At 36.2% G+C, this 18955-nt stretch overlaps 1 protein-coding gene across 1 annotated transcript in view; it reads right to left on the reverse strand.

The window, feature by feature from the left end:
* Nucleotides 1–17297, reverse strand: part of MTTP (microsomal triglyceride transfer protein) — a 47438-nt gene extending 30141 nt beyond the window's left edge. Inside the window, exons 1-6 of the mRNA XM_058721823.1 lie at nt 17135–17297; nt 10990–11177; nt 9540–9683; nt 3454–3561; nt 2135–2251; nt 1667–1806 (exon numbers count right to left, since the gene is read on the reverse strand). Of these exons, the coding sequence (XP_058577806.1) occupies nt 1667–1806; nt 2135–2251; nt 3454–3561; nt 9540–9683; nt 10990–11177; nt 17135–17195 (758 nt within the window). The 5' untranslated portion in view covers nt 17196–17297. The remainder of the gene's footprint in view (nt 1–1666; nt 1807–2134; nt 2252–3453; nt 3562–9539; nt 9684–10989; nt 11178–17134) is intronic.
* Nucleotides 17298–18955: the final 1658 nt, after the last annotated feature.

The following is an 18955-nucleotide window of genomic DNA, read 5'->3' on the forward strand; positions in this document are numbered from 1 at the left end:
AAACAATTTATTCACACTATGGAAGTCCATATCTTTCAAACTGCAATATATCAGTAACAGACTTCAAGCTAATTATGAAGTCTTTTTGGAGCAAAAATTTTATTCAAAGATTTGAACATTTAAGTCTGGATTTAAGAGAATACAGGGAAAAAAACTTGCCTGGATGCTGAACAAGATATGTGATGTCACCTCTTTTGAATTTAGCCCTACTTTCTGCAAATAATACCATCAGTACAACCACACACCACTTATTAACTAAGACAGTTAAGAAATCTTTTTTACTAAAAATGGTTTCACAGATATTTTTGCCTGATACATGCTCTTTCAGAACCGTGTCTCTCTCCCGTCAAGTGGTAGAGTCTGCATCCCTATCCTTGAGCCTGGGCAGGACTCTGTGACTTCCCCAACTAAGAGAGGGACAGTAGAAGTGACACTGTGTGACTTCTAAGGATAAATCTTAAAAGGAAATTCAGCCTTCATCTGGAATGCTAGCAGCGCCTGTACCTTCGGAGACTTGAGCCGCCATGTACAAAGTCTGGCTACCCAAAGCTACCATTTTGAGAGGCCACATATTGATAAAAGAGAAATGCTTGGGGAGCCTCAGTAGTTTGTCTTCCCAGCCCAGGTACCAAATAAGCAAGGGAGCAACCTTTGAACCAGCTCTGGTCAGTGCCTGTCTGCAACCGCAGAATAGATGCCAAACAAGGCATGCTCAGTTGAACCAACGCAAGACTCAGAATTATGAGAGAATGATAAAATGATTGTTGCTTCTTACACCACTGACTTTGGAGTGGTTTGCTATAAAGCAATGGAAATCTGATAGACCTGGTACGTAATTTAAAATATTTATTTTGTATGAGAATAGATGAAAGTAATATGGTACAAAGTAAAATGCAAAATTCTATCCAGATGAGACTTCAAAAATACTTCAAGCGTTTATGGTTTGAGGCACTTCTCCCAAGATTTTGCATCCACTGATCTCTGATATTGGAGCTATTTCAGAGAAAACATTTGACAAGCAATGGTATAAGATATAATACATTTAATGCTAGAAAAATCTTTTTCTAAATTAAAATCTTAAAGGAACACATACTCTTAGATCTGAAAATTTTAGTTCTTAAGCCTGTGAGAACTTCTGATCAGAGAAATCTTCTTAAATTGAAATAACAGGCTTGAATTTGTAAGTACTATAAATCAAGACTACAAAAATTCTGTCATATCACTTTACTATGGAATTTTTTATGTGTTTTTTAACAACAGTAACAAAAAAAATCTCAAGGAGAGAACATGCAAACGTCACCACTTTTTAACCTTATCATTGTAAACTTCTGACAGAGAAATTAGAAAATAAACCAGAACTTATCAAGTAGTTTGCCTTTTTTAAATGTAAATTCTATTCAATAAACAATTGATACAATTTTTAAATGAAATTCTATTAAATAAACAGTAAGTATTTAATATATCCCATTATTATAGATGATGTGAAAAAATAAAGATGAACAAGATGTAATCACAGTTTTCAAGAAGCTAACAGTCAAAATGAGGAAGCACTAAATATACATAAAACATATATATATTTAACATGTCTAACATATATATGTAAAAACCAAATATGATAATATATAAAAGAATAGGAAAGAAAATTTATATTCCAGCATTATCTTACTTTGATATTATTTTGCCTGCAATGGTTTGTAGAGAATTCATCCGAAAAGCATGTGTCTCTTCTGCAAGCACAGCTATAACAAAGCTGTCTTCTATCTTATAGGTAGTGACAGACGTGGCTTTTGAAGTGACACCCAAGACCTAAATAAGATAGATAGATGATAGATAGATAGATACATACATACATATTTGTAGTTGTAAAAATAAGCTTTTTATCTTTGAATCAAGTCAAGTAGCAAACTGTCTTTTGATGTTCAAAAGAGCTTCCCCTTAATATCTTCCCTTCACTGCCCAAACTTACAACATATGAAAACAAATCTTTTCATTTGACATTGTATGAAACAATACCCTAAACTAAAAATCATAAATATTCCAAAATTATATTGTTACCTTATTCTTCTACTATTTTAAATTAATCTCTAAAAATGTAATTATTTGAATGCCTTAAAGAGAGTGATATCAATCATACCTGATTTGAGGTTGTAAATCCAGACCTCTCTATTTTGCATGAATCCAAGGCCTTAATTTTGATCACTTTGTCTTGGTGAGCCTGGTATGTCACCTTACAATCCCCAGAAATATCCACCTAAAAAGAAAAGTAAAAATACAATGTTTGGGATTTTCCCACGAACCATTTGAATTCCAGTGGGAAGTAGCCTGAAAACTGGGGTTCCTGAGATGCCATGGGGGACTACCTTTTGTCCAAGCTGACAAGATGGTAAGACAGGAAGAACTCAATGCTTCCCATAACATGTGGATTCTTTTCCATCCTCTTTTGCTGAGTCTTACTAGCACCTTCTTATTGCCCCAGGAATAATAAAGGATTTCCTATATTTCTCTAAAGTTTAATGAGAATTGGACAAATGACCTGGTCATAATCAAAACCTCTGGAAAAGGGGTAATTGTGTGGGAAGGGGATTTGACTTTTAATGCCGTATCTAGATGTGAATGTGTGTGTACATGTGTTCTTTGATTAGATGAATATAACTAGAAATCCTTAAAAACCTGTGGGATTAATTCAGCTCATAAGTCACATTAACAATTTGAGTGTGGGCAAATGTATGCCAGTACAGACTGTTTAGCTTCTCTGAGCCTTCCCTACAAGTCTCTGCCAGCACCACACCCAGCTTTTATTCTAGCAAACTGACGGATATTCCCTCAGCCCCGCCCTGTGATTAGATTTTCTTGCCCATTCGTGGGTTGGCTGAATTCAGAACAGGAAACTTAGACTCAGTTCTGCTTTTGACTCAAAGTATGATACTGGGAGGACCACTTAACTTCTCTAGTTTTAACCTCAGTTTCTTCATTTGTAAAATGAAGGGGGTTGTTGGTATAGACCACTGGTTCTCCAAACGGATAATGTATCCAAATTATCTGAGAAAACTGTTATAATACAGATGCTCAGGTCCTCTCTAATCTATTGAATCAGAATCTTCACAGTGAATCCAGGGAATCTATATCTTAAATAAGCTCCCCATGAGATAGTGATGCACAGTGATGCCACTGACATGCTCCCCAAGGTTTTCTGCATCTCTGTCATTCAATCATTCTATATGTCCCCTTAGTATAATGGATTCTAATTTCCTTTACCCTGTATTTGGGTACAAATTGGGGTAAACAGCAATCTGTTTCACATGTAAATGAGACTTAACCACCCTACTCACCTTTTCTGAGCATTACCATAGTAGCAACTTTTTTACTGAATTTCTACAAATAGAAATCCATATAAGCAATTTTGTTAACTATTGATAAATAATATTCTGGATCCTTAATAACATTAGTAAGTACCTCATTGGTGGTTCCAGAGCTTAACTGCATCTGAAATAGGCTAGCCAGGCCTCTTTTGAGATTTTCTATGGCCACCGGCTCATTTGCATATGAGTAGAACTCTTTGACCTAGGGAGAAAGAAAGACAAACATAAATGAAGCAAAATGCATCATTTATTAGATTTGGTTAAACAAGTGGCATGAAAGTTCAGATTTTCACCCTTATCAATCTGGGAAATAGAGATCTGTTTCCTCCAAAGCTGGGATTTCTTTTTTGTGTGTGAAAAGAGGCTATTTAAATGTCTAAGAAGCTAGACCATGAGAACATGAAATTTGGGGAGACTGATAATTAAGGCTCTGAACATGATGGGAATAGTATAGGGAAGGAAAGAGTGCATGGATTTAGACTGGGATTTCTATGAAAACAAGAAGGATTGCCCAAGGAAGAGAAATCAGGAATATTCTCTTTGAACACATCAACATGTTCTCTACCTAAAACTCTGCCTGAAACAAAAATTAACCAATGTTTAAAATGACAAAGAGACTGGTGCTTAAAAGAGAATGGCAATTACACTTGACAGTCATGAGTTAGCACAGCCTCTAAGGGCTGGACAAGGGCCTAGACATGACCATAATGCCCATGGACAAAATTCCACAGGGGTGACTTTCTCTGGCTCTCCAGAGCATCCATGTTGGCATTGGGTATAAGGAGATACAGAAGGTTGGAGGATTTGAGGTTGAGATTGCTAGCATGGCATGGCCTGATGCAGGCGCTGCTTTGAGTCCCTTTAGAAGGCAGGAAGAGAGGTTGAAATGAGGGGATGACTGTGATTTGGCTGAAATAGCAAACATCTTATCTTAGCTTTGTTTTATCCTTGATATTTATAGGCACAAGGGTGATAACAATGTCTCATACCATTTTGATAATTTAGGTCATGTTTAAGAAACAAGAATATAAATACAAAGGGAATTTCCTGGAAGGCCTGTGTCACTTTTCACCAAGTATTAACTCCAAACACATCACACAATTGAGAAATAGAGGCTGGGGGCACCTGGGTGGCTCAGTCGGTTAAGCATCCAACTCTTAATTTCAGCTCAGGTCGTGATCTCACAGTTGAGCTCGAGCCCCCCGTCCGGTTCTGTGCTAACTGTGGAGGCTGCTTAAGATTCTCTCTCTCCTCTCTCTCTGCCCTTCCCCCGCTGACGCTCTTGCATGCATGCACACATGTGTGCATACTCTCTCTAAAAAATTTTTTAAAAAGATAGAAATAGAGGATGGATATAGCTTCCCTGTCAAAATTCCCAAGGTCTATGCTAATTATAGCCGAGCATTCCTACTGGAAATATCCTGAATGTCTTACTATTCTCTTTAAAACTTGATTTCTCAAGTAAAACAGAATGCTCAGTAATTTGGCAATGAATTCAATTAATGCCAATCTGAACACAGTTCGATCTATATGGAAACGCTTATACCTTAGCAGGGACTATTTTGTCTGGATTAGCCAAACAAGTGTCTCAAATCTCTATTTTTATTTTCTGCATATACTCTGCCTAGTGACAAATTTACTAGGTATTTTATCCAGCAATCAATTTTAGTCATTACACTAAACGAACCTATAAATGTTGGAATTGTATTTGTCCAGGTTAAAAAGGAACTGGAATAGTGACCTCAGCGTCTGAAAATCCATGGTATCATATTCTCAAACAAATCACTGGCAATTTCTCAGATCCAAGGCTGAGTTTCTGATGTTCTAATTTGTAAACTGGGTCTTCTTTCCTTTTAGGAATTACAGCATAACCTCCTTTTCAAATGTTTGGGAGTATATCTCTAGATATCATGACTTTTAAAAGTTCATAAGTGGGTCTCTTGAACCCAGATACAGTCAGAAGGACTCATTTAGTGGCAATACACATATGTCTATGGTCTGTGACTTTTTGGCAAGGCTTTAGTACTTTAGAAAGCAAAAAGGAGTCATTAAGTGGTAAAAATACTTGTATGATTATCATTAGTATCCTCACTTTCCTTCCATGCTATAAAATGTACCTGAACTATTTATAAAGTTTCACCTAAAATTTCAGGAAACCTAGTTCTCCAATTTAATCTTTGAACTACACAAAAGATTAAGTACTCATCTATCAATGGCCCATGTGTACAGATCAAGTTTTGAACTCGACCACCAGGTCTCTAAGAAAATGGTGTTCACAACTTTTTTTCCCCAATAGGCTGAACAAAATAAGCCAGAAAACAAAAAGAGATTTTTTTTCAGTTTTCCATTAATTTCTATCATTTCCCTAAAATTAGAAAAGTGGACACATCTGTTTTCCTCACTTGTATGACAGCTATCTTTGAGGCCTAAATTCTGTTAAGTGCAGACCATTGTGAGCCAAAGTGAAAACAGCTCTGGTATCCATATTAGCTAAATGTCAACTATTAGAATTGAGCAGGCTCTCAATAATTGACAAAACAGTAAGTCAGAACTTTGCAGTTCAATCCGTGTGGCTGTCACAGCAATAATCTTAAATTCATTATTTCACAACAGGAACCAAGTAAGTTTTATTATATTCATGCCATAAAGCTGATTTACTTCATCCAGTTCTGAAATGAGCTCTGAACATCTGCAAGTACAGGACTCTTATCTAAACTCACAGTCCCCATAGCTTCCGGAGAGCAACAGTGACACCACCTAGTTACAAACTAAGTCTTTAACTCAAGGAAACCAAACATAGGAGAAGATAGGTGAGTTGCAGAAAAGGAGAAAAGGATTCTATTCTAGAATAGAATAGAAAGTCTCCTGCTAAATTTTGAGGGCTAATTTCACCGTGGAATCTGTCGAGATTCATTGTATTTTTTCCTTAGGGAAAAAAAAAATGCTTCTATCCATCCCCTTAATGTATGTATTCTTGAAGAATAAGAGAAAGCAAAATTCCACTAACTGGCCAAACAGCAAAAATAAACAAAAAGAATCCTAGCAAACAGACTATCATTTTGTTTAGTCTATTTAGCTGATTTATGTCTTTAAATATATCTTTGATATATATCTAACAGAGAGTATAGCTAGGGAATGACACAATGGAAAACAGACAAGTGAAGATATACTTGAAGAATTGAAGGTTTTCAAGGTGTCATATTTCTTTAGGAGGTTCAGTGTGTGTGAAGGAGCCATACTGCCAGATTCAGAGAACAAATCAATGCCCAGAAACAACACAAAATAAAGGGCCAACTCGGCAGCCATGAGGTTCATTTAATCAATACTGACAGAAAAAAAACCAGAAATGGAAATCTGGTAATTATCCAGTTAATTGGATTAGCATTTCAGGCCAAAAAAGGATCCATGCTGTAACTTGAGGCATCTTTTGCTTGTCAGTGTTAATCAACGTAACCAGAAAACTGTCATATGTCCAACTTCACTTATGATCTGTAGACAAAACCAGAGTCATGCCCAAACACTTATATAGGGAAGATGAGTGGGCATGGAAAAAGGATGATGTGCAATAAATATGCATCTGAGTGTTTTAATGTAAATATCTCCTTTACCATGTAAATATGGGAGCTTAAAACAGGGGGCTCTGGAAAGACAAAAAATACATGCTGTTGAGCATCCCTGAAATCACAGAAATTTCAGGGAGTAAAACTTAATTTGAGCCTGGGGTGGAAAATATTTTTCAATAAAACTGCCAATCAGGAGCTCAGCCCTTGCTTCCCTAATTCCTCTCATGGTAGGCTGAGGTGATCATTTAAATAATGATCTCTCTGACAGTGATGTGGCTGAAAACTCCACATGGCTTCTTAGTCTCCAGGGTCATTTTTTTTTCCCCAACAGGTACTTTATCATATCATTGATAGATACCACAGTGCACTTTAACCTGAGGCTATCGTAAACCATCACAATCACAGCTCCTGTAGAATTGGCATGTTGGAGTCATTGAAATAATGATGTGGCAGCTCCATCCCAGCCTTTGAACAGTGAGGGCACTGAGTTCTTTTGTGTGTGTAACAAAAGACTTTGTACTCAACTGCTACCCAAGGGGCTATAAAATGGCAGGTTGTCATTAAGATTATAAATGCAACTTATATTTTATGGGCTCAAGTGTCTTTCCACATTAGAAGGTCAGAGAGGAAGAAAATAGTATTTCATGTTGTTGTGCCATATGAAAATCAAATGAGTTAATAGATATACTGAAGGATAAAGTAGGAATATTGCAAGTCAACCAAAGAGGTGGTACTTCCCCAAATACTTTACAATTAGAAAACAGTATAATGTGGAGGTTTCCAGCCTAGCCTCTGAGATTAGACCTGTTTGAATCCCAGCTCCACCACTTGCCAGTTGTGTGACCCTAGGCAAATTTCTTTACTGCTCTTAACTTTGGTTTCCTCATCTATTACAAGAGGACGATAAAGCAGCACCTGCTTCCCAGAGCTGTCACGAGGATAAAAGAGATCACTAATGTAATGCCTTCGGCCTCTGGTGCACATTAAGTGCTCAATATGATTTAGCTAATATTCAGCAAACAATAGCCCAGACTTTCTCAAAGTTCAACTCATTTTATCCCCATATAACTTTATGTGTTCATTCCTTTAATTTACATTCATTGAGACCCCACTATGAGCAGGACACTGAAAATACAGAGTGAAAGACACAATTGCTGCCTATGAGCTTACTCTGAATGCTGACTGCAGACAAAGAGAGGACTTAAACATCTATGATAAACACTTGAATAGAAATAAACCTAAAGGAGTATGGGGTTTGGGAGAATGTTGGGAAAGTCTCTTAAAATACCAGGTCAGTCAGTACAAGGCATGGTTCTGGGTGTTTTGCAGAGGAAGGGAGTGGAAGGGCATGAAGGGGAGCATGAGGGGCTGGAATACAAAGAGGAATGGGAATTTTCTCTACCAAAACCCAAAATCTAGTAATGGGCACAAATGACCAAAAGGACAGTGATAAGGGCCATGAGTGAGTTACAAAGTGCTAAGAGGGTTCTAAAGAGAGGTGATTACTTCCAGTTGACTGGAAAGATATGAACTTTATAAAAGAAAGGGCCTGTGAGCAATGCCTGGGCCATGGTAAGTATTTTGACAAGTGGAGAAGAGAAGCATCCTTGAGATGGGGATTCACATTTGGTTGTAGGAGAGGTGACAACATAAGAATTCCTTTTACTGCTTTATATAAACATGCAGATCATGATTAGCAATATATCACATGTCCGAAATTTATATTATTTTAAAGTATTTGTTTTCACCTTTAAAAATTTTGAATCTAGAGACATTTTGCAGATGTGTAGAGTTTTAACTATAATGGTCCCTCTGTTTTTCTACTTTGGTAACTAAAACTGAGTGTACACCTTTACAGATACATTTTTATGTACGTCAATATAATATCTCTACTTTTCATAAACCCACATATGTCATGCCTAGTATTTCACTGATCACAGTTTCTTCTCAGTTACAAACATATTAAGACCATTGTAATAAATCACAATCAAACCATAAGTAATGCACACTTACAGAATTTTCTGAGCAAATTTACAAATGGATGTTATAGTGTTCATTCTTTAATATATAAAAAAATACTTTTCAAAGTCATCGTTTTTAAATAACCTCTAAGTACTTTTTTAAAACACCAAATCTACCTTAGGAATGACATGCCCTTTCAAAAGCTTCAATTTTGTGCATTAGCCAGATACTGATAGTCTCATGAGTTAATATCATTTATCGAATGAAGCTAGATCATTCCATTCTCACAATTTGTCTGCTTTCCTGAATGATGTACACAATCATCTGTGATGACCTAATGTGTTACAATATCTTTCTAATCCTTCCTAATAAGGAATATACCTTTTAATAGTGCCTCTCAATAAACAAATACTTGATTCTATTGTAAAGATTTTCATAAAAATAAGAAACAAATGGCTAGAAAATATAAGTGAATTCAACACCTTGATTGACTTCTGAAGCATTTAGTTTGCAACCTCTACTTATTAGTTCTTGAAAAAATTCCATTTACTATAAAAGTAGTGATATCATGATCATTTCAATGTAATAACTACAGAAGGAAGGAAAAATTTGAAGTAGGAGAAAAAAGATGTGGGACCCCCAAAATCACTTTTACCTTTCCATGGATTAGATGAAGGAGCACAGGTCTTTGTAAAGCTTCCAAGTTTTCCTTTCTTATGATTTTGGGTGGATTTTTTCCTTTGAAAATGCTCTTCTCTCCTCTCTGCTGATTCACATTTTCAACATTTACGTCTTTCATCTGGAAGCATGGAAAGAAACATGTTAGAAAAACCTGCTATCTCTATTTCCATCTTAGTCTTTTAGAAAATAAAATGCTAAAGCAATAAACAGGGTTGGCCATAACTTATTATGTTGCTTTTCAATTCATGATTCATAGGACTTAGCCATTAACTTTAAAATAATGGAGAAGTCACATGAAAATTAGGTTTTTGAATTAGGTAAAAATACTGATACTTTAATAAATCTGTGAATTCAGGTTTGTAATAATCATGACTGAAAGGTAGCTCTTTTTTGTCACTGTCACTCTCCTTATTCATTTTGACTATTGCTGTCTGCCTGGTCTCCTCACTTTCTTTACCATTTTTTGGAAAGGAATCCTGTCCCATTGTATTTCACTTGTATATACAAAATTAAAGATGAACAGTCTGATTACTGAACAAGGAGGTACATAATGTTTTCTGCAGAATAGTTTACTGTTCTATTGAGAAATGGTTTAGAGAGGTGGATGATGAGGTTTTGAGCCAATCTGGAAGTCACAACAGCTATTAGAGACATCCAAAGAAGCAAAGATCACTTGATACATGTATTGCAATGACACCTCATTATAAAGTTTATCAACAACTGCTTATCAGTTATAATGGAACAAATCTTGGTCCCGTGTACCTGCTTCACACCAACACATAGAAGAATAACAGACTTTACTAGAGAAATCTATTGCCTTTAGGCCTTTGAAAGCAAATATGGAATAACCATATATTAAAACTGAAAGAGGTCCCAGAGACCATATGATTTGACCTCCTTTCTCAACACATAAATCTAAACTGTCATAATTGACCAAATACGGCCATGCAGGAGAGCACCTGGCTCTTTCCTCAGGAAGAACACAGAATGGGTTCACTTCCTCATTGGTACTTCCGTTATATGGAGGCACTCAGAAAAATTGAGAGGTTCCAATATTATCTCCTCCTTCAGTGAAAGTAGTCTTAATTGTTTTTCACATGACATGGATTCTAGACCCCTCACTCCTAGAACTTTTCAACTGGGTTATAGTTTAATGTGCCTATTAGCGAGAAATATAGACCTGGACATCATACCATAGTTACTCACTAGCATATGCCTTCTTTTGCTTGCTTCAACAACTTAGAAAGACCAGATTACTTTTTATTGGCAAAAACTCCAAAACTGTAGATCTATTTATTTTAGTGATAGATAACAAAGTAAAGGGATATATAACCAAGAGCACAAAACAATTGCTCTCAAATGATAACATTTCTCAAAGACTTTGCTGACATCTAATCTTTGCATCCCTGGTAGAAAATACCTACTGTGATTTGGATCAGTTGGTCATCATCGCCATCAGGATTCCTCCACAGTAAGACGACGTCCACATTAGATGAAATTCGGTAGCCTACACTGTCTTGGAGTTTTCCTTTGCCCCGATCAAGAAGAACTTCAGTGGAATATGTGAGTTTGTACAGACGGTCATTATTTAATGAGAGACCGGTTGTGTGACCTGCATAAAGATTGTGACACAAGTCAAGTCTCAGTTGTAAGGTACTTGTCATGCCATGGAGTGTGCTATCTTGCCATCAATGCATTCCTTGTCCAGCATAGTGCTGCCTAGTGGGAACTTAGTAATATTTGCTAAATGAAAGATGGTTCTATTCTATTCTCCATTTGCTGAAATCACTGACTTGAACAACAACAGAAAGAACAACTAACAAACAAATAAACTTCCATTTCAGAACAGACATTAATTTGTATCCTTTATCAATAATCAGATCATCTAAATATTGCTCTGGTTGAACTATAGAACAGTTTTTTTAAGGAAATGTCATTGCATTGCTTTTAATTATATGAATGTGATTTCTCTTCTCTCTCCAGCTTTATTGAGGTAAAATGAATATGATTCCAGGTAGAGGTTTAGCCAGGAATTGCTTTACAAAATTAATAAAAACTATTTGTGAGTAATATATCATTTCAATGCAACAGATCAATGCCAAGGTAATTTTAGGGGTTAGAAGGCAGTTCCTTAAATTGGATATTTTGAATATTTAAAGACTATCCTCCCCCCCAATGCAATTAACTCTACTAATTACAGTAAAAATATTATAGTTTATTTAATTATAGTAAACTTTTAGTACAAAGGTACATTTCAAGGTTATACATATGTAATTTTAAATTAGCTATTCCTGAAGAAAATAATGTTTTACTACACAAGATTTTAGTACCAGTTTTAATTTAGCATCGGCAGCTTAATGTCAAATAGTATAGTGAGCCAAAATAATTGATATATGAAGCAGTTTACACATTGTCTAATTCAGCTTACCTTAACCCAAAGAAATGTGACACAGGAGGATCAAATCTTTATGGTCATGTAAACCCTCTGTGTATTTTCTATCTATGGCTCACAGGACATAGTCAAAAAAGATTTCAGTATACATTTTTCCTCAGCGCTAATGGGGTTGCATTGCCTAGTGAACTATAATAAGCAACCATAAGTTTTTCTTCCCTCAGGAAATATGCGTATGGAGGGAGGGCGAGGAAAGGAAGTTCAAATGAGTAGGCCAGAAGAGAGGCAGCTGAGAAAGAAAACAAAGTTACTTTGCAAAGCCAAAAATTAAGAAAACTTCTGAAGTCTACTGTCTCCATCATCTACTATAGTGCCTCCTGTTGAGAGGAAAAAAAATGGTCAAAACACATCGTCTCAGGGCATCTGGGTGGCTCAGTCAGATAAACGTCCGACTTCGGGCTCAGGTCATGATCTCTCAGTCAGTGAGTTCAAGCCCCGTGTCAGGCTCTGTGCTGACAGCTCAGAGCCTGGAGCCTGCTTTGGATTCTGTGTCTCCCTCTCTCCCTGCCCCTCCCCCACTCCCTCCCTCTCTCTCTTTTAGATAAATGAACATTTCAAAAAAATTTAATTAAAAAAACACATTGTCTCTAATAAACTGTTCAATGTGCTTTATGTACATTAACTTCTTTAATTCTCACAAAACCCAGTGAGGTAGGTACCATTATTAGTCTCCTTTTATAGATAAGGAAACTGAAGGGCATAGAGATTATACATTTTCCCCAAGATGACCCAGACAGTTAATGATAGAGTCGGGATTTGAACCCAGGCTGTCTGGCTCTAGAGACCATGCTCTTGCCTGTACTACACACAACTAAACCTTTAGGTTGAACTCTTCTCCATTCCTAGGGAGGGAGCTAGGAATTCACTCATACATCCAACAAGGATGAACTGAGCACCTGGGTGGTAGGCACTTTTCTAGGCTCTGGGGCTGTACTAATTAATAAGCAGACAAAATGTCTGCCTTTGTGGAGCTTACATTTAAATGAGGAGATGAGCAATAAAAAAGTATATAAGCATATTAGAAATGTTAGAACTGCTAATGAAGAAAAATGAAACAGGAAAGGGAATGGGAATGCTGAGGAAAAGAGCTTTGTGAGAAGGTAATAGTCTGGACAAAGGCTTTAGGCCACATGGATATCTGTGGGAAGGGCATCCCTTCTATCTCCATGCTTACACCTGCCCCAGTCCTCCACACACATAGACAGAATAGCAAGTTTAAAGGCCCTAAGGAGAGCGCAGTGCAGGTGTAATGGAGGAACAGCAGGGAGGCCAAAGAGGCCAGAATTCAGTGAAAGACACTACAGAAGATGAGGTCAAAAAGGAAAGTTTTGGGTGGTGAAGTTATATATTTTGACAAACCTTCAAAGAAAGGGGATACAGAGACAAGGAACAGGGATCTAGAAAAGCTAGAAGGAAGTGTGGGAGGGGAGTATCCAAGAGTATACATACAAACATACACTGTGTCCAAGCAGCAAATCAGGCAGAACCTCAGGTATAAGATACAGAAGACAAAAAAAAGTCAGGAAAGGAGCACCTGGGTGGCTCAGTTGGCTGAGTGTCTGGCTCTTGATTTCAGCTCAGGTCATGATCCTGGGGTTGTGGGATCAAGGCCCATGTTGTGGAGAGAAATTCTCCCTCTCTCTCCCTTTGTCCCTCTCCCCTGCTCACATGTTCTCTCTCTCTCTCTCTCTCTCTCTCTCTCTCTCTCTCTCTCTCTCTCTCTCTCTCTCTCTCATGATAATAAGAAAAAAAAGTCAGGAAAAACCCTGGAGGAGATAAAGTCTATGACTACCTCTTGCCTCCCCTACCTCAACCTCTTCCACATTTTAACTGGGGACACTGCTACAGGTTCAAACATTGATTTTCTGATCAGGAAAGACATTTTGGCCAGAGAGCCTTCTTTTTATCATGCCTATCGAATTCCACAGAGGGCATAAAGGAAATAACATGTCTTATCTAATCCTCACAGCAATTCTGAAAGGTAAGCATTATAGACAGCTGACGAAAGCTGACTCTGCTCTCAACCCAACATAGCAGATAGAATGCAGAATTTGATGTTTAAATTTACTAAGATCCAAGTTTTGTGGGCTACATAAAGATATCTTCTGGTTAAAATAACTATGAAAAGTTTGTAGGAAGGTAGCCTCTCTTAAATTTTAAAGATTTCCAAAGTATTATGTTGATCATTTTTTCCTTGCTCTTACTTTACCAGTCAAAAGAATGTGAAAGCAGACAATATATAATAGATCAGAACTTGACTATGATGTGGAAATGATAAAGCATAGGAAAGAATAGGCCTTGTTCTAGATCTTTTTCCTACCTCTTGAAACAAGAGATAAAACCTCAAATGATTCAAATAAGTGGATCATGCTGTAATATTGTCCCTGTTATCCTTTCCTCTTTGATTAGTGTTCCTCTGTTCATGTTATTCAGAGATCTGGCAACACTGGCGATGGGAGCATGTTCTGTTTATACTGCTGACTTACTTCTTTCTTAGGATGTTACTCTATAGAATATACGGGATGGCATTTTTTGAAACCGAATTTAGACAAAACCTCTTCAACATGTCCCTTCAAATGCATTTAAAAATTTTAAGTGACTTAAAAGCACCAAAACTCTTGGTTTTGAACCTGTAAAGAAATATCTTAAAATATGTATCTTGAAACAGGTAAATTCAAGGTGAGACTTAAAGGCGCATGCAACAGTGGTAAGGGTAGGCAATGGAATTGAGGATTCCAACAGAAAACTCTAAGACAAAATGTAAAAGAGTAGGATGAAGGACAAGGGGAAAAGATTGGAAGATGTGATTGATGTGAATGGACTGAAAAGCGTGGGTCAGGCCAGGGACTGGAGAGCAAGACTGGAAGTAAAGGAACCGGTCGTGTTCAGAGATAACAAGATTAATAAACAGAACGCTCATGCCTAGGTTAGCAAAAGTAAAAGCACACCCGAAGAATGCACTGAAAATAGATAAACCATTACAAAAGATGATTGAGAAAAAGTAGGGGACACTTGAGTCTTTAGGACACTCATACTCAGCCTATCTCTTCTAAATAGACCCTCATCTGTACGAATCTCACCCACCTTCTCTCAATATCTGCCCAGATCTGGGGATATCTTCTCTCTGGGCTCAATATCTGCCCAGATCTGGGGATTTGCCAAACAGTTGCATTTATAATTAAATATAACATGGGTGTTGAGGTGATACATGAGATGCCCAAATTTATCATGGCCTGATTTTAAAATAGACTTTCACAAGGAGTTTGTTTCTTAAATGTCAATCATTACAGAAGGCAAGGAATCTATAATAAAATCATGGTACTGTAATACAAAAAGTTATCACATTCAAGTAGAGAGAGAGCTGTCAAGTTCTATACTTTTTATTTATGATATTTGGTATAGGTAGCTTGTACCGTGAAGCTAATGATGCTTAAGCTTTGGGGCCCTCACTTGCCCAAGCTCCTTCCAAGATCTTGGAAGGGGACCCTAGCAATGTGCACACATGCCATATCTTTTCTTTCAGTAACATTTGCAAAAGTAAGGTGTTTTTGCAATTTTTTCTCAAGATGCCCCCTAAATTGCACAAGCTTCAGGTTCTAAAACTCTGGATTCACCACTGAGTTTGTACACAACACATGGTAGCTATCTGTCATATTTTAAACCATATTTCCTGTATGTCATTGTTGTGTATGTGTGTGTGTGTGTGTGTGTTTCAGTCATTATAACCGCATGCATTTGAAAACACCAAGTTATCCAATTTTTTTCCTTTATAGAGTAGAAAAAAATAGAAGTATATAATAACTACCATAGTTCAATTATTTTTCTCAAAATAATAAGGGTATTAGGCTTGATATTATGGTGTATAAATCCCTCATATTTCAAACACTCTACAATTCATTTGGCAGATAATAGCAAGTAAGGACTGTATTTTTAAATACTAAACACTTTAGAAACTGGTGTTTTAAGAAACTAAAGAAATCTTTAGTTCAAGAAACTAAAGTGTTATTTGCTTAGGTAAAATAATTTAAATTTAGCCCTGCATTTTTCTGCTTCAATAACAAAGATTGTCTTCTCTCCTCATGTGGAAATTTTCCACACGAGAAATCTTGAGACAAATTTCACTTATGAAAATCTAATTATCCCAAAAGGGTTTTAGAAGTTTAATGTGAATTGTTTTGTATCACTTAGGATACATAGTTATTAAAACTGGACCCTAGCATGCATGCTAAGTGATGTGTTAGATCAACTGGTTTTGACAGTGTAGCCTAGTAAGAGACTCTAAAAGTGTTTAGTTTACAGGTGCAACATTTAGAAATCCAAGGAGTTTGTTTACATTCTGGTTGATTTAAAAGAAGATTCCATAATAATACATTTCATTCAGTTTTTAGAAATCATCCCATAAACCATCATAAACCATCCGATAAACCATCATAAAATATGTTTGTTCTGAAAGGTATACGATTCATATGTATTTTTAAAAATCAACTTTATCTTAAAGTAGAAACTACAACTAGCAACACTATTAATCCAAAGACAATAAGTCTTATTTCTTACATCAATACCATGTAGTTTTATTTTCTTTAATTCACCACTTATGATAATCCTCACTTTTGAATGGCAATGCAATTAAATACATACTTTACTATTTCATTCATAATTCTTTGGCAAATCAAGTGCCTGTTTCATTGAGCCTAATGCTTCTTGATGTCACATTGCTAAGCAACTAGAAGAAAATTTAAAAACTGATTTTTTAAAATCCTCTTTTACAATTCAAATGAAGGAGCTGCATTCAGTGAGTGACCAACAGCAGCAGGTAACAATAGCTGGCATTTCTTTTCTCCCTTTTAAAAATAGACCATGAATGAGACATTGAAGCAAGGAGCACATTAGTCTAAGGGACTGAAACTAAAAGGGACCTCTGTTTCCTTAATGTATGTAGGAATTTGAATTTGATTTTCATTCCAATCCAGTCATGCCTTCACAAGTATTCCAAAGTTTTGTAGTTTTGAAGACGATTTAGTTAGAAACTCTTTCACTGTTCACACACACACACACACACACACTTTTTCCTCTCAGTGATTAAAATTCAAGTTAAGCAAAAGGTGACACAAACTTACCTTTAACAGAGGCTGAATATGAGGAAATGAAGCAGAGAAAAAGCACAGCAAGAAGAATCATATTGACTAGCTACCCTCTAATGCATCCAGTTCCCAGCCAGGAGTCACTGAGAAGTGGACTCTTCTGGTGGCGATGAGGGAGTGACCCTCCTCAGAACCTGCAACAAGCGTGTTTATCTTTGGGGAAAGGTCAGATTCCAAACTCCAAAATGAGGACCTAAGTTCACCAAAGAACTCACTATTAATGATTAAACTTAGGTGGGCTGCAGTTTTCAGTCTCTCACTCTTTTTACTTTTTTTTACTCAAGAAGGAAAATCAAGAAAATGTTCACTTTTGAGAGCTAAACCAGTCTGCCTTCCTATAAATTCAGAAGTGCTTAAGGACATTTGAGAACAACTGGTAGTGATGCTTTTTGGCTCAATACACAATAATCATCATGCCTATATTAAGTGCTTATCTGTACATTTGGCCACATTGTGTGGGAGGGGGACAAGGATTCTCAAACCAAGCTAAACTTAATTGAATTTTATTATGTCTTTTATGGTCATCTTGGAATTTTTTTATACTATTTGTATGCTGTTATTTAAAAATCACTCTGAATTTTATAATTTATTTAAACATTTTTAGGTTGTACCACCACCAATCACTTCAAAAATCATGTTACAGTACATAGAACTTTCAGTTTTGAAAACTAGATGGTTCTTTTTATATGTGAAACTAATGGGGTTGTAGCAAATCAGCATTGTCTATCATTAACATGCGAGCCTATCAAATGAGGATATTACAGTAGACATCTAGCTATTTCTGTGACAAGAAACACTTGTCTAAGTCCTCAGACTGGCTGGCTGGAGTCCCCTATGCTTTCTGAATCTCATTTCTAGGAAGAAATTCAGAGGGGGAATTCCAGCCCTTAGCACTTTTGCTACAGAAAATTAATTAGGAAAGTTTTCTAGAATTAAAGTGAATATTCTAGTATGGCTATGACCATACTAACTGAACTATCTCTTGTCCTTGAAAACTCCTGTGAGAAACCTGCTATGAATAAAATCTACTAAAATGAGGTGGTTTGGGGAGGCATTGTGGGGATGTTTTGGCAGGGAATCAAATACTTGTGAAGGGCTATTTGAATGAAAATATTATAAATAGGTAAATATTGTTAAGTATATGAAAATACAGCCATGTTTAAGTATAAAACAGGTTCTTAAAGTTTCTATCCTCTTTCTCAAAACCCTTTTCTAGAATTCTAACCTTAAGCTTACATCTTTTAGACAACTCAGATAAGAGACAGCCAACTTAATAGAGTCACAAAATGAAATATAAACTTTAAACATCTCTGAAGTTAAGCATATTACCTCTTGAAATCTATTTTTGTATAAAGAACTGAAAGATGAAAATTGTTTGTCTTTATCGTATATTGCGATTAGAATTTTATTTGCTACCATAAGTTTCATATATAAATAATGGTTAGATGTTTAAAATAAACATTTCAAAAATAAAATATTTGGCTGTGACTATCACTTTAAAATTATAAATATTAAGTTTTCCTGGGGTAAACAGAAAAGGCCATTCTTAGAAAAATGTTTGTTGAAAAAATAAAAGTTTTATGAATGACAGGAATTCTAAACACAAGGTAATGTGGAAATGCTTTGTTGCTTTACATTTAAATAGATTTCTATGTGCTCCACAATTTCTGCATTACATACATAGTGATATGCAGCCTTTAGACTCACCTAAACTTGCTATGCTTATTTATTTAAATAAAAGACTGGGTTTAAATCATATGTGATTCTATGATAACTGTCTTTTGTATTTCCATTTGA

Source organism: Neofelis nebulosa, chromosome 3 (assembly GCF_028018385.1).
Source record: "Neofelis nebulosa isolate mNeoNeb1 chromosome 3, mNeoNeb1.pri, whole genome shotgun sequence".
Taxonomy (NCBI): domain Eukaryota; kingdom Metazoa; phylum Chordata; class Mammalia; order Carnivora; family Felidae; genus Neofelis; species Neofelis nebulosa.